General features: G+C 38.8%; 1 protein-coding gene across 2 annotated transcripts in view; it reads left to right on the top strand.

Annotated features, from left to right (window-relative positions):
• Positions 1–23932, top strand: part of bmpr2b (bone morphogenetic protein receptor, type II b (serine/threonine kinase)) — a 77828-nt gene that overhangs the window by 27426 nt on the left and 26470 nt on the right. For both annotated transcript variants that reach the window (XM_084122468.1, XM_084122469.1), the window contains exons 2-3: positions 7160–7348; positions 9740–9913. In XM_084122468.1, the coding sequence (XP_083978594.1) occupies positions 7160–7348; positions 9740–9913 (363 nt within the window). The remainder of the gene's footprint in view (positions 1–7159; positions 7349–9739; positions 9914–23932) is intronic.

The raw sequence follows: 23932 nt of genomic DNA, 5'->3' as shown, positions 1-23932 counted from the left end.
CTGGCATTAAAAGCTTTTTAAGATACATTTTCATGTATTTTACATGTTAAGACTGCAGCTGAATCTCACACGTGTTTGGTGTGTTGCCTTGTTTTTCCACTTCAGCTTTGATTAAACGAGTACACTGAGACACGATGAACACAAATTGTCCTGAGCTAAAGGGGGAAAGGCTGTAGAGCAGTAATTGTATTATTTTTCGATTCGCTGTTCCTTGCAGCGAGTCGATGGCCTTGTCCCTGAGGCTCAGTAGATGTTACCTTATGAAACCACAGCTCCAAATAAATTCCTGCCTGTTAAAAAGATGGATTTGTCGCTTCCTACTCCTGTGTGTTATCACTGCCTTGAGCTCATCCTCATCCCCACTTCTGGTTGTTTAGCTAATTGCTGTTGCAATTTAATGACTTTTTCGATTGCTTGTGTGAGCTTGGTTCAGGGATCAAGCTAGGATCAAGTACTCTTAACGTCAATGTACTCTAAGTCTTATGAAAATTATTGGAGTGAAGGAATCTCCTTTCTAATTATATATATTGCAGCTGCAATTATAGTTTCTAAATGTGTGCAATTTTTTTTCCAGTTAAAATACTTTCTTCTGTCTCAGCTTAATTTTCCAAGACAACTAAAACATTTAGGAATGCATTGATATTAAAATATTCCTGGCTACAATAACAAGCTTATAATTAATAATCTAAATGTAATCTAAATGTAGAAATATAGGAAATGAGTATATATTCAATATTCATATTTAAAGGGGTCATATGATTCTATTTTAAAAGTTAGGTATTTTATTTATTGGATGTAACAGAATAGGTCAGCACGCTCAAAAAAACATTATTTTTCCCATACTGTACATTATTCCCAGTTTGTCTGAAACATGCAGATTGTTACAAAACCCCTCCTTCTTAAAAGCACAGAGTGATCTGATTGGCCAGCTAACCCAGTGCGTTGTGATTGGCCAAATACCTCAAGCGTGTGTCGGAAATCTAACGCCCCTTACCATAATCGTGAGCTTCAGCTTGATTCTAAAGCAATTGTAAACATACAGTTAATAATGTCGCCGGTTTCACCATATTAGTCAGAGTCAGATTCTGAAAAAGCAGATGATCAAGCAGATAGACTTCACTGTAACGACTTCACTGTCCTGAAGTGACAACATAAAATACAGTTTAAAAACATACTGAAGTGTATATTTCCAATTTATTAAATGTGTATAGCTGGCGTTGTACTCTCCAAGGTTCAGGAAGCTGTCCTCTGTAAAATGAGCTGTTCTCATCTTTTGAGTTGTACTGCTCAAGAACATCGTTTATAAATAAATCTTAATGGGCATTTTGCTAATATGTCACATTGTGACGTAGACATGCTGAGAAGTAATATCTGGACTTCGATCAAGGCGATTTAGGCTGGTCTGAAGCAGTTTTCTGTTAGAGTCTTTGTTAGAAACTTTGCAGATCTTCTGTGGCATTGTAAAATACTTGAAGCAACATTAGCCGCTTATCCACCGTCGGGCCGAACAGTTCTTAGTCCTGTTCCAGTTGTGTTTCCACTTGAGCCTCAGGTACGTCACGGCACGATTACAAACCGTTCCCGGCGTGGAATTCTCAGCACGGTTAGCTGATGTCGCCACTCAGGATTGGTCACTTGTCTGTTGCCTGGCTACCAGTTTCTCTGTAGCCGGCAAAGCGCGCTATTTGTGTGAAGTAAACAAAACAATTATAAAATTAAAAGCATTAGCTGATCATTCTCCATAACGCAGTCGCTATTTACAGTACATCTCATATCATCAGTAAACCGTCGCGTTACCAAGGCAACGACTGACGCGTTTGTATTACATTCCAAAGAGCGTCAGCTATCAGCCCCACAATGGAAAATGAAACCGTATCCGTACCAGCTTGCCCGGATCGGCACGGAATGGAACAGTTACGCAATGAAAACCGTTTGACCCGACGGTGGAAAAGCGGCTATTGTCTTGACCAATGGTGCGAGTTTGTTTGACTGACCAATGGCAGTATTCAGTAAGCCAGAAGAAGAATTCTTGTTTTTAAATTTGCTTTACTTTTCTTACTACAAATGTCACACTTAAACTTCTATGCAAGATCTACTGTATGGTAAATGTTCACACAGCCTTCCTTTCCTTACTATAGTACAATGACATTTTATATCACACCAATATGCCACTTAATCTAACTGCCTGATGGTCTTGCGTTGTTCTGCCTTGCCAGATGGCCCTGGAATTGTTGAACCATCCTCCTTCCTTTCATTTGGCCCTCAAGTTCTCCTAGGCCAAGCTGGAATGAGGTTTCTGCTGGTGCCCCCTCCAGTGCCAGCACTCCTCCTATGCCTTCCTGTATCTGAGAGCCAGCCTGACAGCTTCCCTGTCCATAGAGACATTGGCAGGAGATGGGGCCTGTGCCAGCCTCTCAGATAATCTACTCGAAAGGAAACGGCCACAGGCCCTCCGGCTCTTTGGCAGACACAGCCTCAGCTTTTGGCCTCAGCGGAGATGTGATAAATTAATCATGATTTGTACTCGGCTTAGGTTCATGTAGTCCTTTACTCTGATGTATTCTTTATAGAAAAGCCCAGTTTCGTTTTTCCCAGTGCCAGCAAAAGAGTCAGTTACGGCTGTTACGAAGTAGCACCAGCTTTTTTTTGACTGCACTTTCCCTTTAAAATGAAGACCGGGAGGTGGAACTAACACAGGCCGAAGGTCCCCAGTAAGGCAGAGTTGAGTGTTATCTGGGGAAAATGCTGACAGGCCTCTGAGCGGCAGCTTTAACCTTGAGCCGGTGCACAAACAGTAGCAGGGTAGAGTCAGGCTGGTACAGACTGCCTCCACTGCCCCCAAAAACAATCCCACAATCCCCCTCTCCCCTCCCTTGTCCTCACCCTCCTCCCTTCTGTGGTTCTCTCCCGATGGAGAGCAGAGCACCCTGCCATCTAGAGGTGGAGGAATGTTTTCTCGCCACCAACCAGAGAAAAATAAATATCCGAGTCATTTGGGAGATTCGAAGATGCCTGTCTTGCATGTCCAGATGGAACGGAGCCAGTTGGTGAAAGCTTAATTAATCATGACATGAGGAAAACACTTGACCAAAATTCTCTCATCTCAGCTGTACTGTACAGGAATGAAAGAATTTCAGATTGTGCCGTCAGACCTAATTATGAGAAAAAAACGTCACTTGGGATTCAAGGAAAAAAAAAATATTGTACCAACTGCAAATCTCTACTGTGTCTGGATGACTATTGATCAGCTATAATGACATTTCTATCAGACAGTATCTGAGCTGATGTTGAAGCTGATGAACCAGAATCCTCAACAAAGTCTTTCTACACTGATGCAACACAATTAAATAGCTGCCATAATGAACAATGTTGTCTGTCTACCCTACAGTGTGGCCAGTGTGACGTAATGTGATGTGCCTCCTTCCACTTTCCTGTTAAATTTAGTTTCAACCTAAACTAACTTACCTGCCTGCAATTTTCAAGTTATCTCAAGCACCTTGATTAGCTGGTTCAGGAGTGTTTGATTCGGGTTGGTGCTAAACTCTGCAGGATAGTGTCTCCAGGAGCAGAGTTGAAGACCTCTGGCCTATGACTCCGGAAGATGACAAAATATCACCAGACAGAGACTTCTTATTGCTGGCATTTATGCATTGAAGTAGAACAAAATGTGAAAGTTGTGGGCAAGACAGATTCTTGCGGGATTGGTAATCCTTCCCAATCAAACCTCTACCTCAAATCATTAAATTCATCAGCACAGAAGAGATGTGCCAAAACATGACTGATGTAAAAATTTTCCTTTTCAAGTACCTTGCAGCTTTTTATTTCAGAGCCTAGAATTCTATAATATACCTCATAAACTAGGCAAGTGAGCTCTAAACAAAGATTGTGGTGTGTCATGGCCCTGTTATTCTGTAACATAGTTATATCAGCTACATCATCGTTCGGCACTTAAGTCAGTGGAAATTTGGGCCAGCTTTGAGAAGAAATAGTCCTATCTCCTTTGATTTTTAAGGAGACACTTGAGAAAACTCCTTGGCAAACTCTTAACCAATAAACAAATATTTTGTCTCAGTGCCCTGCTATAAGGTTTAGCATCCTGCTGTTCTTCTCCTACACACACACTCTGAGCCACTTATGGCCTGAGGTGTTGCTCTTGAGCCAGACAAAATGCTACACTGTTTTCCTTTGCTGTGTGCTGTTCTGTGATTGGATCTGAAAGTTGTGCTGTAGGGCGCTCTTGTTCCTTTCTACCCCTGTGTCGGGGGGCAGGCCACGGCTTCTCACCCAAATTACAGGAAACCACCGCGCCTAATGACCTGTGTCGCTGACTCGAAAACAAAGACGGCCTAAAATACACAATCGGCACAAACATGAAATTACACCCCCTGTCACACTCTCGTAACTGCGCAAATACAAATGCTCAATCTCAGAGACAGTGTGTTACAGGGGAAGTGGACATGAGCATTACACATCTGCCTCAGCCCTCATGTGCTCATTACCGTCAGCAGAGACGGAATCCTCCATCTTTAACTCTGTAATTGGGAGGCATCTCCGAACCATCAGCGGCCCTGTATGGCCCCCACTGGAGCTCTGTGTTTTGTCTTGATGAGAGGCACGCCAAACTGGAAAAAAAAAATTCTCCCCTAGCCACAGAGGGACCGTTTTGCGCCTCGGTCTCAGGTCGAGCAGCGCTGTTTTAGATTAAGGATTGCTCGTATAATGAGGTGTCCTGCAGTGTCAGGCATCCGCGGCTACGCAAAGGACACATTCATCCTAGCTTGCGCTACCACTTGCTGGTGTGTGTGTGGCATGATATTAACGGGTGCAACCGTTTCAGGCTTCGCTCCTGTAGAGGAGCAGACAATGGCCTCCCTCAGGGACATACAGCGGCAATTTTCTCTCTCTCTCTCTCTCTCTCTCTCTCTCTCTCTCTCTGGACTCCGATGGGACGTGGATAGTGCTACCAGGGGGCTCTTTCCCCTCCCAGCTCGCTTGTCTGAACGCTGTGAATACAATAGTCCAGATCCATGACTTCACCAAGCCTGTTAAACGAGTGGCATTATGATTTTTCCCTCTTGGTAACTCAGACACTGGCCTGGCGATTTGCATGACATTGCGGGTAAGAGAGAGAGGATTAATTCATTGGATACAGTTGGGGTGAGTGCGGGCCAGCTGCGGTGGAGATTGCGATCAGCCGACAGCAGAATTCAGCCCCGCTGGCTCTGCTCATGGAAATGAGGGCAATCCCGTTGGCTAGGGCCCTTATCAGTCATCATGGTTTTGTGTTCTCTAACTACACGGCACTGCTCAAAAGGTTCGTTTTCTGCACGTACTCTCAGCGCAATGTTGTTTCCCCCCTCTTTTCTTGTGTTGTCATGACAGTGACTTATGGGAAGCACTGTAAAGGAGTTTTTTGGGTGGTGTGCATTGTGTACACACAAGTGAATTTGTACATGGTTGGTTCAAAAAGCAGCAGGTGCGCAGGAGACCCCAGGTGTTCTGTTCTTTTTCACCCAGCATTAAGCCATTGGACCGTTTCAGATCCTCCCGCCCCTCCTATTGCGTCCGATTAATCAAGGTTTAGCTATCGATCAGAAGTTCGCGCCCACATTCAACCTCATTATCCTTTGCACAGAATTAACTCCTTCAACGAGGCAGAAAATCTTTTTGTAGGGCTGAAATAAGTCATATGTAGGCCCACACGGCACCCTGCATTGATTATGGGGAGAAATCTGTTAAAGATGAATGAACTGAACTGAAAGCATTATTAAATTTGTCAAAATATCTAATAAACAAACATGCAAGAGGATGTGTATATCATTGCTGAATTATGTATGTTTAAAGGCAAACCACTTGTAAATTGAATGGTAAAAATCATAATGCTCAGTATATGGCTGAAAGTAATAATTTTATTGTATTATTTAAATATATATATATATATATATATATATATATATATATATATATATATATATATATATATATATATATATATATATGCATGCTGTATAAATATAAAATATTGCATATCATTAATTTCATGATTTATGAAGGTTATGATTTATATAGGTTTTAGATTTATTAAAACAAACAAATATAACATTTAAAGCCCCCCAATAGTCAATAATGTTATCCCTTAAAACAACTTACCTTTGATCACAAAAATTACATTTATAAACATTTTTTCCTTGGAAAAAAAATTCTTCATGCCTTAAAATAGCTTGAATGTAACTTTACACCCTTGCCTCATTTAGTATGCATGGTTCTATGAATATGCAAGTAAGCCCTGCCTCCACTCACTCACAACAGCTCAGAGATACACTCATTGACAATCACATGTTGACCTGATTGGTTACAAGGTAGTTTGTGACATCAGAAACACCAGCGATTTGATAGAGACTGCAGACGGAGAGTCAGAGACTGTCTTTTAAAGACAGTTTTAAAGAGAAAACACTCAGCAATGGTGTTGACTTCTGAATTTGCACATGTTTTGTCTTAAAGCATATTAAAAACACCACATATGGCGATTTTCACCATATGGGGTCTTTACTTATTTTTTTTAAGTTAACATAAACTTAAATTCAAGAAGCTCAAATTATTTTGTCAAAATGTATTGGTGATGTGAAAATATGTTATTGACGTGTAATCTTAGCTAGCTGTTTTGGAGATGTCGGTCTTTCCCAATTAACTTATGATGAAATGGAAGTAGAGACAGATCTTTACTTTCATATTGTGATGTACATTCTAGTGTAAAATGTAGGGTGAAGATTTGGTTCTATCCATCGGTTATTGGTTGAATTTTGAGATGTGGGCGTTCAAAAATGGATGTAAATGAATGTGAGCTTGCAGTTTAAACGGACTGAATGATTTGGGAAGTCCTGCTTATGTCACCAGAGAGAAGTCGTTTTCACCGGACGACCAGTTTTGACATTTTGATAAAAATTACGAGCTCAACATTTTTTTTTTTCAATGAAAAGTACGGTACATCGTGGTTGAATTGTTCACAATAAGATCAATAACTTACATTTTTATGATCGATATAATTAATGATCGCTTTCTTTTTCCATGTTGTGTATGTAGGCCTACAGAAAGTGTTCCTGGCAGATGTTGCATGTTCTGTTAATAATCTCATCTCTTTTCGTGTTTTGTGTCTCGGCAGCTGCTCAGAGTGAGGAGAGAGAGCGGGAGTGTGCTTTTAAGGACCAGCACCAGCAGGTGGATGAACAGAGTGTGGCTGGTGACTGGCACATCACCAGAGAAAATAACACCATCCTGTGCAGCAAGAGCAGCCGCTGCTACGGCCTGTGGGAGAAAACGCATGACGGCGAGATCCGACTGGTCAAACAAGGTCAGAATAAACTCAAACACACAAAAACTTTTCCACCAAAAATCTTCAATTGACTTCTGTTTTTCTTAAAGGGACAGTTCAACCAAAAATATACAGTCAAACCAAAAATTAATCAGACACCAGATAAGACACCTATAGTTCAGGAGTGAGGATAGCAAAAAAAAGTAAACTGTGACATATTCTACCCCAAAATTCTTCATACAGTGGACTATTAGGAATATTTATAAAAACTTGGGACCAAAAATTATTCAGACACTTTGACCTGACCATGTTTTGCTGAAGTGTTTTTTTCTTTAATTGCTAATGCGACCTTTTTACACCACAGACTGAACAAAATTAAGCATTGCTTGGTAATTGGTTGACCTAAATTGATATTATCTGACAGCTATTCAACCTAATTCATTTGTGAGACAGTCTAACAGAAGGATGGCCAAAACCAGTAAAATATCAACTAATTTGATAACTGAGTTCTTGTAATATTTCCAACTTTAGCGAATAAACTGTGATAATGTTGAAGGTGTCTGAATAAATTTTGGTTTGACTGTAAGTTTGTTCATTATTACCGCCATGTTTTTTAAAAGTATGCTATTATTGTCTGCTTAGTTTACCCACTGAAAAATGACAGCATACTAGTGTGACCTATTCCTTTAAATTAAGCTAATAACTGCACCCCAACGGCCCAACCCAGAGTCTGCTAAATAAAGATTTGCATGATTGACATTCAATAAATCAAATCAAATATATGATCATTTAGATAGCTTAATTAAAAATAAGCAGAATTAATATTCATTTTCATTTTAAAATGTATATAAAATATATGAATGAATGAATTTATAATGGATATTAGTTTACCTCAGTTATATTATATTAAGCTAAATTAATATTCATTATTTCATTAATTTATTGTAACATTGAATTGAATATAATATAAAGAATTTTATATATTTAAATAATTGGCATAATATGATATAATAAACAATGCAATATAAAATAATGTAATGAATTTAAATATGACAATTTTATATATATATTTATAATATATTAATATAATATACATTTATATAAGTATTCATTCATTGTCATTCATTAATTAAATGGCATTTTAAAATTCTTATTATATTGAAGCTAAATTAATAATGATTATTTCATTAATTCATTGGCATATTAAAATTTATATTATATTATATTATATTATAGTCCTTGAAATGTGCGTACGCTAGGGATGGGAATTGATAAGAATTTAACGATTCCGATTCCATTATCGATATTGCTTATCGATCCGATTCCTTATCGATTCTCTTATCGATTCTTATTGGGTGAGGGAATAAGTACAAATTTGTTTGTATTAACTCGCTTTAATATCTGATCAGAAGACACAGCACAGAGTATACACAAATTATGTGTAGCAACCTCAGAACAAACCTAAAAGTAGGTGAGCTACTTCTCAAAGTAAAGTCCAGGGACCTATAGCCTAGGGCAGTGTTTCTCAACCAGTATGCCATGGCACACTAGTGTGTGCCTTGAAAGTTTATCAAGAAGAGTGCCTTAGGATTAGGAAATTGACAATTTTCACATTCATTGGTCCGGACAAAAAAATAAATAAAACTGCCATTTATGTGCCATAAAAACTAAAAACACAGACTGAAAACAGTTTAGGAAGAGCTTGTGTCTTTTGGAATATTAACAGTGCTCATTTGGATTAGGCTATTGAGTTACTAAAACAATCTTTGTCAAATAATACATGGGTTTTCTTCACATTTTGAACGTTTTTGTTTCCATTTGTTTAATTTCAAGATCTGATGTGACTTATCCATTGTTGTTTTTACAGCTACAAAGCTGGGAGCACTAAATGATATTCAGTCACTTTATACACGCTTTTAACATTAAATAAAGCACAAAAATAGTACCTGATATTATCATTGCCACACTTTGAGATTGTTGTTCCAGCGCGACGTCGCAGTAAAATAGGATCCGTTTCAAATAGAATCGTCGCGTGTCGCGGCTGGTTAAACTTTGATTAACATGGAAAATTATACTTTTTATCGCGTGTCGCGCCGTCGCGTCGCATGTAGTTAGGACGCGGTCAGAGCGCTTCTGCCTCGATGCCATGTTTGCTCATAGTGTTTGCTACGTTCTGAACCAAAACAACGCAGCACGTGTGTGACGTCGTGTCACATTTGAACGAGCGGAACCGATAAGCGGAATCGTTAAGCAGGCATACTAACGGTTCCAAGGAATCGATTCACTGGGCACCGGTTCTGAAGAAGAACCGGTTCTCGGTTCCCATCCCTAGCGTACGCACACTTTTTTTTCCCCCTTTCACATTCTTACAGACTCACTTTACAGTGTCTCACTCTCATTCACTCAACCATCTGCATCTTTTCATCGCAGGCTGTTGGACTTACATTGGCGACCAGCAGGACTGCCATGACGACCGTTGTGTGGTTACCACCACGCCGTCGCAGATACAGAACGGCACCTACAGATTCTGCTGCTGCGGCACCAACATGTGCAACGTCAACTTCACAGAGAACTGGGTGCCTAGCCCCACCAAGACCAGCCCCAGTAAGTCCTGCAAACACTAAACAGAGGGCCTCTGCACCTCAAGGTCTCATCTGAAAGCTCCATGTCGCTGTCTGAGAGTCAACGCCCATATTAGATTTCTGTGATACAGTAGAACTGGTCTTGCAGGATCCATTGTCATCAATCTCAGCACAACTCATACTGATAATGTTCATATATGAGCATGTTGTATGTTCTCATATACATAAATTGTCAGATAAAGAGAAACATCTGTAATATACTAGGAGACTCATTTCTACACTTTTACAGAGTGTCGGTTCAATTATTGTAGTATTAACACTAAAAAGGGAAATGCTTGCTAAAATTAATTTAGAGTGAGCGTTTGAGAGAGAGAGCACTAGAGTGATTGGCAGTTACCAATATACTCAATTACTAACATTAGAGTACCTGTGTGTGGGTGACTGATTTTACTGTTGAGAAACACGTTAACGCTAACTGCATTTAATGTGTTCATCTGTCTCTGCTTATAAAGAGTGTGGTGCATTATGGGATCTAGGGCTATTCTGGTCTAAATGATTGTATAAATTACTCTGTGGTTTGGACTCTGTTGGCTTTTCTCTTATGTTCTCTTCTACTAACTACTGTATCGACTGTGCTTTGGAATGTTGGGTAAGAAAACTCAATAGTCTAATAGTCATATTGACTTCCATGCAGTCGATGGAAGGTCAGCATCCACTCGTCCATGGGGTCATTGCTTTTTAACATAAATGCCCACACAGTGTTGTAAAGTAGCTCTTTTGTATTGTTAAGCTTTTTTATTTTTTTTCTAGTACAAGTATGCCCACAAGCTATTGTTCAGTTATGGCTGTCTTTAGCTTTTAGAATTAGCACCAGCTCCATTCCCAAATTCCCATCAACAAATTCATTATTTTAAGATTCACATTGATTCATACCAGTTGTTGGCCTTTTTCGACATTGCATTATTCCATAATGATTCCATAATGCTGTTGAAGTCATAGGTTAACTTTGTAGGTTACTAAATATTATTCTTGTTACAAAGCAGCCCTATGGTACATGTTCAACCAATATCAGACTATGTTTAGGTATCTAGTGACTCGTTTGGGTGTTGGGTGTCGTTTTACAGGGGTTTTGGACACTTGTTAGCTGGTAAGGCTGAGAGACCATGTGGCAGACTTGTTTAAAACCACCTACTGTATTACTATTAAAAATCAGATGTTGAACCAACCAAAAAGTCAATAAGCTATTTTAAATGGAAGGCAGGCTTCCTCTCTCATAACCATCATATTGAACATTGCAACTGACCCTTCGCAAAGACACGCCCCCCCTTAGTTACTGTTGCTACGTCCGACAAGCTCTCACACCACATACTTTACTTGCACCCTCATAATGCGATTATAATGGGATTTTGGCAATATTGCGTTTAAACTTTACCTCATGTAAACATAATTCTTCGATTAAACTAATGCAATTAAGCTCATAATCGTAGTAAACTATCACAAATAAAATATATGGCGTAGGACTATTTTAATCTCGAATGTAAACACCATAATCACATTATTACCACTTTACCACATTATTACCATTATGATGACGTATGTTGTTCGTATGACGTATGATGACGTATGAATAAACACTATTCTGAAGTTTTCCCTCCACTCCGAATCACTGAACTCTGTCAACACTGTGCTGTCTCTGCTCCGTATCTTCATGCAGAGACGGCGCAAAGAAAGCGGCGCAGTGTAGGCCAACCCAGTTACAGCGGCATTGCAATGTTCATCACGGCGCTGAGTAACCTTCCATTACATCCATAGAAATGTGATTTGCATCTGATGCAAGTAGATTAAAACAGTGGCCAGTAACACGCATACTGAATATGAGTTCATCATTTGTACTGTGGGGTATGCAAAAAATGCCGATTTAAAAATAACCACATACCATAAAGACAGAATCGCAGTAATCACAAGTAAACCTCTTCACTTCCGTTTACATGGAATTTTCCTAATTCTGATTAAGTCGTTACTCTGATTATTGGAAAAACGCGCATTAATGGTGCACATGTAAACATTCTCACGCAGTGAAAATAACATTGTGGAGGACACTGACAACGCGCCAACAGAGTGAACAGACAAGATAGAGCAGGTTACTTTTGGAATGAAACAAAGTCTCAGCTTTCAAATTTAGTCTTTTTTTTTTTTTTTAAGAAATTCAAACAATAAATACCATTTTGTGGCTCTTCAATGTGTCATGACAGATCGCTGTTTGGCCCCAGTTCAAGCGGCATGTGAACTCATCATCTCTTCCTCTTTATTACTAGTTACAGCACCAACTAAACATGAATGAACATCAGAAGGTATGTTGTTTCAACTGCGGAAAGACTTCAATACACGCCATTTTTCAATACTCACCATTTTTCCACTGACGGTAATCTAATAACTCTACTGTCTGGTTTGTTTGTTGGGCAAATACAATGGGGCACAAAATATCGGCGGTATGATTGGTCAGATCGCCTGTCAATCAAACTCCCGGTGAAGGGCGAATTCCAAATGCTCCTCCTGACAGTGTCTCTGGTTAATAAATACTAAGTCCCGCTCAGATGTAGTCCTGCTTTCAACTAACCCATACAGCCTTTCATTCCCATCCTCACTCTCCTAGAGCTGTCTAATGCCTTACTTCAGGACAAAACCACGGCTTTACCTCATTCTTTGTGCCCTCTCATTCTCTTGCTCACTCTCTCAGTTCTTTTTCTCCTTTTGTGTTGCTTTTGAGAGTGTATCTAAAGAAATGCCTGATGGCCCTGCTTAAAGGATAGAAATGAGTCACACCACAAACGCAATCAAACAATGCAGTGAAAAATAGAGTGAAATACAGGGGGAAAAATCAATGGCTGTCAGACTTTGTATAGTGAGTTATTTGCATGCTGCTTCGCTTCTCGCACCTCTTTTCAGTGCATTTTTCCCGTTAGTCTCTTTTTCTCTTTCTCCCGAAGCACAACTTCTCAAGCGAAGAGCCTTGAGAAGCAAGTTTTGATTTAAAGAAATGGAAAAATAAAAGGTTTTAGACTCAATGAATGCAATGAATGCATGTTTAAGCTTTGAAGGCTTGACCCTGGAAATCAACTTTGCACAACAACATTCTAATTAATCTGTCTCTAAAAACAAAATGAGAGGTTGAATGCAGTAGTGCTGTGCAGGGGGCCCCGCGTTTGGTGCCATGCCTGCGTGAAGAGGCCACAGAGTTTGAGAATACATTTGAGACTCAATGTCATCCAATCGTGTTTCTGCTTTCGAGTGTTACCGGGCGGAATGCCCGCGCACATGTGTCTTTTGTATCCTCAGACACCACCAGACCGTTTGTCCCCTTACCGCCACCACAGAGCCAGTCAGACCTTCTTTTCCCCAGATACACCGTATAGCAGCAGGGTGCACTGCATCCAAACCCCTCCCACCGCAGCTGTCCGCGGACATGCCTGCACGCATAGCGAGAGACATCAGACTGACCGTATCGGCAGTCCTCAGCACATGCGAATAGAATCTGCAGCCTTGTGCAAAATGCACCGACACTTGCATTGATGGACAGGACGACGTCTTCACACACATGTTGCTGAGGTCTTCCTCGTTGAGTGCAAGACAGCTGGCATCGTCACTTGTTATACAATCCATTTACCAATATTTTCACCCCTCCAGCACCAAATTCCCAGCACCGAATGTGTTATTCCGTGAACTTTTTTTTTAAATTATAGATATACGTGAAGTGCATATTTGGAAATGTTCCATCACCCCATTTTCTACGTTTCCATTTACTTGGAGAGCTGATGTGGTGACTCATTTGTTTTGTTTTTTTGAAATTTATGGCAGCTTTTCAGCTCTCGGAAAATGGGCGGCACAACAAAAACACGCTCTTAAGGAAGGATTTCAACAGAAGGAGGATGTCACACCAGAACCAAAGGCTGTGACAGGAGGAATTATTTCACTTTTAATCCTGTAGAGCAGCAGATGTGAAGACATCCTCCGTGTGAACATATTCCCGGGACTGATGATAATTGTGCACACAAGTGTTACGCTCCAAAAAGAGAAATCTCATTTGAATGCCACAAGCTTTCCATACCTCTGAATTCTGCAGTGTGAGCAACATTTTAGAAAGATTAGGGTGGCAAGGTTTCTTTTATTTTGCTAACAATAGCAGGAGGAGGGAAAAAAAAACACATTGCTTTAGATAGTGTGTAAACTGAGCATCACCAAACATGCTGTTCTGCCGCATCACAGAGGCACATTGTTAGTGTGTGTTTGTGAGGATGTGCGCACACCTGCTGACTGAGTCCAGCTGTTTTGACAGCAACACAATACACTCTTAACATGCTCTGTGGGCCACAGAGCCGAACTGTTTTAGCCTCATTTATGACATGCAGTATGTGATTGACAGTACTTTCACGCAAGAAGATTTTAAAAAGAAGAAATGCATTCCTGTTGGTTTAAAAGCTTCTATTGAGATCATCCACCCTTTTTTCTGAACGTTTGGTCGATTTTTGCATGTTGGGGTTATGGCATTTTGCATGTTGCTATTTTAAAACAGTACAGTTTTTAAAAAAAATATTTTTGACATATGAAGCACTTTAATCTGGATTCTATGCACGGAAGGTGCTATATAAATAAATGTGGGGGTTATCATCAGCATCATAAATTTAGGAGGGGGGGGGGAGGGATCGCATTCACTTGCGGAAAAACTGCAATGCATTTCTCCACATGCATATCTAAAGGGCCTTAAGAATTAAATGTTTTCAGTATTTGTAAATGTATAAATTTGTGTATTTTTTGTGTTCAGATTTTATTTATTTTCATGTGATTTTTTTTCTTTCTTTTTTTTTCATATAATCAAACATTTTTCAAAAAATTTCCTACCAGGCTTGGCATGAATAGATTTGGTGCAGAAAAAGGTTTCCACACTTCCATGCCGTTTATTTCTGCTTTTGGCTTGCCGTGAAACAGGGCTGTTGTTATCCACAGAAGGAGGAGTGCACATCTGCTAGTCTCTGACATTGTACTGCACTGATTTTGTAAGCCGTACACCTGCTTATAAAATGTGAAACGCTCTTTCAGAGTCACGCACACAAGTTCACGGCGAGCTTCATTTAGATGGACGGTGCGATCTCCCAGCTGAAGACTGTGAACAGAGTGTGAGAAGCCTCTGATCGATCAGGCATAGATTAACCTTGGCAGCTGTTTTAATTGCGGAGGGGGAATGATCTCCCTGACACACACACACACCTCCTCTACCTCTCCTCTCCCTCTCTTTTCACACATCGTCACCCTTCACCCCGGCCATAACTTAGTGAGTTTTCTCTCCTCTCTCTGAGATGGTGCTCTATCCTCCTCTCCACTCTTCTTCATGGTGACATGTATAATGGCTGCTAGAATCCCATCCTTTCACACAAGCTTTCTAGGCTGCTCTAGTTTATGATGGCCCTCTTCCTCTCTCATTGTTCTCATTGATAAAAAGCAGCTGCCCTCCGGTGAATATTATTTTAAAGCACTACACCACGAGAGACTGAGTTTCCAGCAACTACGTGATTAGTTTGTCTACACTAAATGCAAAAATTCTGCAATACTGCATAACATGCAGGATATCAGGACATGATTTATTTACGAAGTTATGCAGAATGGGATTTCACGATGGGTTGGGGATACGCTAAGATGTCAATAAAATCTCAGCCTGTTACACTTTGTCCGGCACAATCAAAAGACAAATAATAAAAACAGTTATAACGCGATTTAAAAACTCTGTTCTAATGCACTGTTATTGAACAGATTTTTTTGCGTTCAGTGTGAACCAGTGTTGTTATTGTTAACTTAAACTATTAAAATGTTTTCATTATTTGAAATGAAATTAGATGAACGCTTAAACTTATAAATTAGAAAGGTTGCCTTGGCAACTAACTGAAAATAAATAAGTTGAAGTACTTCTAAAACTAAGATAAAAAAAAAAATGAAAGCTAAATATAAATAATTAAACAAATTGAGAAAAGCACATACAATTATTAAAACCTAGACTAAAAGTAAAATCTGGAAATATACAAATACATGGTCATTCAAAATATTCATACATGATAGTATATAAATTAGTGTTGATTTTGTCAGCTATTTTAAATTTTTAGTTTTTATCATATTTAGTCAACTTTGCTCTGTTTTTGTTTAGTCAAGTTTTAGTCGACTAAATGCCTGGGCAATTTTGTCTAGTTTTAGTCAATGAAAACTCATATTTTCATCATGCTGCATAATGGTTAAATTGATCATCACAATTATTTTGCTTTATTATTATGATTGTTCTTATTTGAGAAATGTATTTTTACATTTGATCAGAATCATTGCGTTTTCACCTATAAGCACATTTATTAAAGGCTATTTATCATGTAAATTAACTGTCTGCATTATGAAAACTGGTAAAACAAGAAACTTCTCAAAAATTAAAACGGTGAAATTACTAATAATAATTCCAATAATTCCAAATGTTTTTCTATTAAAACAACCGCAAAAAAGTATTTTTATTGTCACACAGAGATATCGCATGTTGATAAAGTCACAGTTATCGTTTAACGACACTGGTGTCGTCTCGTCTTAGTCATGGAAAAAAGCTTGTTGACGAACATTTTTCGTCATAGATTTCGGTAACGAAATTAACACTAATATAAATAATACTAATATAACACTGATGTGAACAAACAGACAAATTGTTTGTCACTAAAAACAGTTTGATCACTGACTTGCCAAGGACCGTCTGATTGGCTAATATGCAACGTTCATTCAGTCTCTTCCCGTCTCTTTCAGAGTAGGATGGAAAAAAAGTCTCAAGTGATTTCATTTGCTCACCGTCTTTCCAAACCTGTATGACCTACATTCCTCTGTGGAACATAAAAGAAGATATTAAAGTCAAACAGGTTTGGAACGACATGAGGGTCAGTAAATGATGACAGAATGTTAATTTTTGGGTGTTCTATCCCTTTAAGTGTGATTAAAAACAGCTTCCCATTGCTCATCCAATTAGATTTCAGAGCTTTTCTGCTTATTTGGGTCATTAGAGCATGTGTGTGTTAGAGGTGCATATGAATGTATGTTGTTTGTTTGAGTATGTTTGTGGCTTGTTTGGAGCGTGAGCATGTGCGGACACGTGGGCGGCACACAGACTGTGCGGAGGTGAGATGAGATTGCCAGTGACAGGGCAGAAGATCTACCAGCCCTCACCTCAGGTTGCCGCTGCTATATCATCATAAAGCAGGGTCGCCGCGGATCCTTAAAAATTCTTAAAAGGTCTTAAATTAGATTTTTTAAATTTAAAGCCATAAAAAGTCTTAAAAATTATAATTTTTAAAAAAATGTCTTATTTTTATTTATGAAAGGTTTTTATTTACTTTTTGGACACAATATTGTCAATTTTCACTTTATATTGCCGACGAGAATTTCATAATGAAGCCGTGGTCCAACAGACAGCGATGATTTTTTTTTTTTTTTTTTTTTTTTTTTTTTTTTACTGAAATCCGCGTTTTGAACGAATCATTTTAACGATTCAATGAACAATCACTTGTTTTTCTGAATGAATCAGCCGTTTGAACAAATCGGTTGACTCCCAACAACTCGCTTATTAAGACAGTGACTTGCCGCCACCTACTGGTGGTTTCAGTTTCATATTTAAAGTATCCTTTAATTAAAACGTTACAATTATAAATCATTTCATATTTAAATATTGAATAGCTTTATTTATGCAATTGTAAATTAAGTGTAAATATAGTAATGCCAGTTTTGATGCCGCTTCTGTGTCACCTCTGCACTGCAAGGATGGATTTTAATTTAATGATTTAATTTGACATTGGTGCTGTGTTTTTCTAATATAATTTAATTTGAATGTTAGAATTTGACATAACGTATTTAGAGGTATGCATCACCTTTTAAGAAACAATATCCATATATAGGTGAAAATGCCCCTGGAAATCAATTTAAGGTGGCAAATATTGCCCCTTAATAAAAATGTTAATTTCGGTCACTACTGTGAACTGTGACCACTGCATAGAATATAAAAAATATGAATATCTTCGTGAGTCTTCTGTCAACAACAGGCCTAAACCAGCCAGGGTACCAGTACAAAAATACAATCAGTAAAATATCATTTAATTATTATCAACAAAACTTTGAAAATTTCTAGACATATTTTTGTCAATATTGCGCACCCCTAATGTACGGTATTAATTTTGATTTCTTCAGGTCTTAAAAAGGTCTTAAAAAGCCTTAAATTTGACTTTAAAAATTGTGCAGATACCCTGTAAAGCTTTGAGCAGTCGCTTTTTTGTGTGTAGAAAATCACGTATTGAATATCTACCCCTGGGACTGACAAATGAAGAAAATTAGTATTGAACTTCTCTGCATGATGGAAAATTAAGGGGGTGAATTGTTTCGATCGCTAAGATGCTCGTTAAGACTAGAAACACAAGCAAGTGCTTAAATATAGACGTAAGTGCTTGGCAGATTGTGCAGTCCTGTTGTACATACTTGACATGCATTCTTGCATTGCTGTGATAACAAACCTTAGTAGTCATATTACCTTCAAATATCTGTGGCATTAAACCAGAGTTATCATTGAAGTCCCTTTTAAGGCAAGTCATATTGCGTGGGTATTTAGTATTTCTACCTAACCGTTCCAAATAACCACATACACTGAGAATGCAGCACACGCTTGTTTCATGTTTTTAAGTTGCATTCTGATACAGTGAATTTGTTCACGCTTCTGGCCTTAGAGAATGTGAAAACAAGCACATGTAAAGAGGAGACGTGTCACAGACGGTGTTCTTCTCTATGATTCAGCTGGAGGATCGTGGCTGGTGGTGTTATTGATGGGGCCGTTGCTGAGACAGAACGACTGTGTCTGATTCATGGCCGTGTCAGCACTCTCCCCGCCGGGGACTCCAGATGTGCTTCTCCCTGACAGGGGTCACGGAGGGTCAACAGATCTGAGGTCACAGGGTTCACGGTCACAGACGTGCAATCTGCCATGAGAAACCTGAGCCCGGCGCTCGCCCTACAGATGTCTAGACGCTCAACAGACCCGTCTGCTGATCGAGAGCAGGAACACTTTTAATTTGAGATTCAAACAGCATCGTGCAGTATCCTCACAAGTGAAGTTTTTTATTCTGTGCTGATGTATTTCTGGAAAAATAAGGGCCCGTGGGAAGCTTGAATTAGGCTATTGATTTTGCAAACTAATTGTTCTTCTTAATAATTTTTCTCTTATTATTATTTTTAAGAACCCCTCCTAGATACTAAAGGGGTTTGAATTCTTATATTTTCTTCACATCTATTATCTTTTGTCAAAGGTGTCAAAATGAACATTTTCATCACTTACATTAAGTTTACACTCATGGAAATCCTGACAATATCATCAAAATATTTGACTAAACTGCGACTTTCAGGCCTGGAAAAGTCATGCAAATGAATCATATATTTAAAGGTCATGGAAATTTCTATAGTGAATACAACATTTTCTATGCCCGAATATTTAATTGGTTAGTTTTCTTTCTTTCTTTCTTTCTTTCTTTCTTTCTTTCTTTCTTTCTTTCTTTCTTTCTTTCTTTCTTTCTTTCTTTCTTTCTTTCTTTCTTTCTTTTCTTCCTTCCTTCCTTCTTTCCTTTTGTCCCATCCTACCTTCCTTCTGTTCCTTTCGTTCATTCATTCCTTCCTTCTGTTCCTTTTGTTCCATCATTCTATTCCTTTCTTTCCTTCCATTCCTTCCTTTCTTTCGTTCCTTCCTGCCTTCCTTCCTTCCTTTCATTCGTTCCTTCCTTTCATTCGTTCCTTCCTTTCATTCATTCGTTCCTTCCTTTCATTCGTTCCTTCCGTTCTTTTGTTCCTTTCTTCTATTCCTTTCGTTCATTCGTTCTTTCTTTCCTTCCTTTCATTCCTTCATTCCGTTCCTTCCTTTCATTCATTCGTTCCTTCCTTTCATTCGTTCCTTCCGTTCTTTTGTTCCTTTCTTCTATTCCTTTCGTTCATTCGTTCTTTCCTTCCTTTCATTCCTTCATTCCGTTCCTTCCTTTCATTCATTCGTTCCTTCCTTCTGTTCCTTTCGTTCATTCATTCTATTCCTTTCTTTCCTTCCATTCCTTCCTTTCTTTCGTTCCTTCCGTTCTTTTGTTCCTTTCTTCTATTCCTTTCGTTCATTCGTTGCTTCCTTCCTTTCATTCCTTCCTTCTTTCCTTCCTTTCATTCCTTCATTCCGTTCCTTCCTTTCGTTCATTCATTCCTTCCTTCTGTTCCTTTCGTTCATTCGTTCTATTCCTTTCTTTCCTTCCATTCCTTCCTTTCATTCGTTCCTTCCTTTCATTCGTTCCTTCCTTTCATTCGTTCCTTCCGTTCTTTTGTTCCTTTCTTCTATTCCTTTCGTTCATTCGTTCTTTCCTTCCTTTCATTCCTTCATTCCGTTCCTTCCTTTCATTCATTCGTTCCTTCCTTCTGTTCCTTTCGTTCATTCATTCTATTCCTTTCTTTCCTTCCATTCCTTCCTGTCTTTCGTTCCTTCCTGCCTTCCTTTCATTCGTTCCTTCCTTTCATTCGTTCCTTCCGTTCTTTTGTTCCTTTCTTCTATTCCTTTCGTTCATTCGTTGCTTCCTTCCTTTCATTCCTTCCTTCTTTCCTTCCTTTCATTCCTTCATTCCGTTCCTTCCTTTCATTCATTCGTTCCTTCCTTCTGTTCCTTTCGTTCATTCATTCTATTCCTTTCTTTCCTTCCATTCCTTCCTGTCTTTCGTTCCTTCCTGCCTTCCTTTCATTCGTTCCTTCCTTTCATTCGTTCCTTACGTTCTTTTGTTCCTTTCTTCTATTCCTTTCGTTCATTCGTTCTTTCCTTCCTTTCATTCCTTCATTCCGTTCCTTCCTTTCATTCATTCGTTCCTTCCTTCTGTTCCTTTCGTTCATTCGTTCTATTCCTTTCTTTCCTTTCATTCCTTCCTTTCTTTCGTTCCTTCCTGCCTTCCTTTCATTCGTTCCTTCCTTTCATTCGTTCCTTCCGTTCTTTTGTTCCTTTCTTCTATTCCTTTCGTTCATTCGTTGCTTCCTTCCTTTCATTCCTTCCTTCTTTCCTTCCTTTCATTCCTTCATTCCGTTCCTTCCTTTCGTTCATTCGTTCTATTCCTTTCTTTCCTTCCATTCCTTCCTGTCTTTCGTTCCTTCCTGCCTTCCTTTCATTCGTTCCTTCCTTTCATTCGTTCCTTCCTTTCATTCGTTCCTTCCGTTCTTTTGTTCCTTTCTTCTATTCCTTTCGTTCATTCGTTCTTTCCTTCCTTTCATTCCTTCATTCCGTTCCTTCCTTTCATTCATTCGTTCCTTCCTTCTGTTCCTTTCGTTCATTCATTCTATTCCTTTCTTTCCTTCCATTCCTTCCTGTCTTTCGTTCCTTCCTGCCTTCCTTTCATTCGTTCCTTCCGTTCTTTTGTTCCTTTCTTCTATTCCTTTCGTTCATTCGTTCCTTCTTTCCTTTCATTCATTCCTTCTTTCCTTCCTTTCATTCCTTTTTAATAAAACTTGGGTGTCTGTGCAGTTGAAATGTAAAAACTGTTTTGAAATCAAATCCTACATGACTAGAGAAAACAGTATTTACATATATTTACATATATTACCAACATTGTAACTATACAAAGCTGTTTGAAATTCTGCAAACTTATCTTATTTTTTTATGTCTTAATTTTTATCTTGTCTTGCAAACTTTTTTTTTCATTTTTTTTTTTTCATGCATGTTAGGTAAATGTACCGGTCAAAAGGTGTGTGAGCTCCATTCATCCTCTGTTTTTCATGTGTCTTTGTTCAGTTCAGGTGTGGCAGTCCTGCAGCATTGCCAAATAAATAGGGTTCCTCTCTCTCTCTCTCTTTCACAAACCCAGGGTGGTTTTTGCAGTTTTGTGCTGCAAATTATAATGACCAACAAAAGGACCGGTCTCGGATCAGTGTGAAATGTCTCCGCCTCCACCTATGCGGAATCTACGGCCTGTGCTGTTACTCACTTATGCAAACGAGTCTGTTTTTGTCACCATTCCTCTTCTTTATTGAAAATCCAGTCGCCCTCCATGAGATTATTTATCAGAGCGGTGTGAATTGCAGTGGGCTCAGACGGCCAGGAATTATACAGCAGTCGCCATGAATAAAAATTGAATAAAGTGGAACACTGAATCAGCCATGAGAGGATTAAAGCCATCCATATGGAATGAGAAAGAAAGACACAGCGAAGAAAAAAGCAGGACAGGAAGTGAAAGTGGGAGAAAGGGAGTAGGTTATCCACAGAGGAAATGCCTTTTTGACTCAGTCGCTGCCAAACTGCTAACTGCCGGAAAGCATATTCCTGAAATGCGGAAAGAGCATCATAGGGCCTCTAAACAGCTACTGTTACAAAGACAAGAAAGGCCAAAAGTCAAACAGGAAAAACTCCATGTCACTGTGGAGCTAGATATGCCTGTTGTATTTGGAATCCTTCATCCCATTCATTATGATCGGCACACATTCCCGCTGGTTATTTGCCAGTTCAAATGCAGTAGTGCCATAATATTCCTATCCCACAGTTTTGGCAGGGTAGTGTTGCTTAAGTCTTCTCAGTCTTGTTAAAGTATTATTTAGACACTAAACCATTTATTTAGATTTAAACTTTTGTTCTGATAGTGATGTAAATTATGTAAATGTAAAATAGTCTAAATAGATTTAGTGTGAAGAATTATTTACTTTGTAAATTATTACACCAGTGGTTCTCAACCTTTTTGACTCCAAATCCCTCTCTTGTCCACAAAAATATTACAAGAACCCTTGACTCCAGTTCATGATTTACTGAATAACGATTAAGGGAAAGGATATTTTAAATATTTTGTACTCACAATTTCTACCTCAGTATAAATAACAAATGGGCTAAAGTCGTCATGAAATCAAAATTGACACCATTCACTTTGTTAGTGCACATTAATAGTATTGTGGTGAACAATTAACCCGTGCAAGTTAATACACAGAAAAAAATTGTTTGCCGTGATAATCTTTAATGAAAATCAGAAAATTTGCTTCTGCTTTGGAATGGCGTTCCCTCTCTGATGACGTCAGTTTGACGGCTTGGGTTGAATATCGTTAATCACTCCCCTCCAACCGTCAGTCTATTATGAGCGAGAGATGAAGAGGAGGTGCGCGCTAAAGTAAAACCCTGCCCTCTATTCAATATCCCGTTTCACTTGGGAATAAGCCACAACACTGAAGTCAGTTGCAACTTCCGGTTCACACAGACTTTAAACTGTTGCGTCATGTAATGACATTGGACATGATGTGAAACATTAATTTCCCTGTCCATTCGAACCACAGTTGATTTCTGCTTTCTGTGATTTAATGCAAGATTTATCAGCTTTAAGAGAATTGATTGTTGATAGCTAAAAGAAAATAAGCACATTTGTAGGATGCTCTTGTTTACTGAATACAGGTGTTTATTTGTGTTTTTTCTCACAGATATGTCCTTGCAATCCATTGTAGACCTTCTTTTGTATATTGTGGTCAATGCTTTTACTCTTTCAATCTCTGCAAAACAGACATGCAGAGTCTCTGCAATGTATTTGTCATCTGCTGTCGTCATATTGCTCTATGAAATCGGTCCTGTTTTTTTGCTGTGCAAGAGCTCCTGCTGATATCTCTTTTGTTATTTCTTTCTCCCTGATTCTCTCTCCCTCTCTCAATTTTCATGCTTTATTGCTATGACAAATCACCAGGCCCATACGAAATCCTTTTTTTAAAATAATTTCTGCATCGATTTTGAGGAAAATGTGGAATGGATTTGGTATAATGTGTTAAACTGAACTAACATGCGAGCGGCACGGCACTGTGTAGATGCGGTACTATGCCCTTATTGATTTGTGAAAGCACATATAAATTAGCCATGATGTTTAATAAATAATGATTCAAGAGGCATTGGGATGTATACAGCTTTGTGAATGGCGTTCCAATTGAGTGGAAGTCTTTGGGCACAGATAGCTTGGAACACTTTATTGAGCTG

Source organism: Abramis brama (assembly GCF_963993115.1).
Source record: "Abramis brama genome assembly, chromosome: 8".
Taxonomy (NCBI): Eukaryota; Metazoa; Chordata; class Actinopteri; order Cypriniformes; family Leuciscidae; genus Abramis; species Abramis brama.
This window is presented reverse-complemented; position numbering and strand designations above follow the sequence as displayed.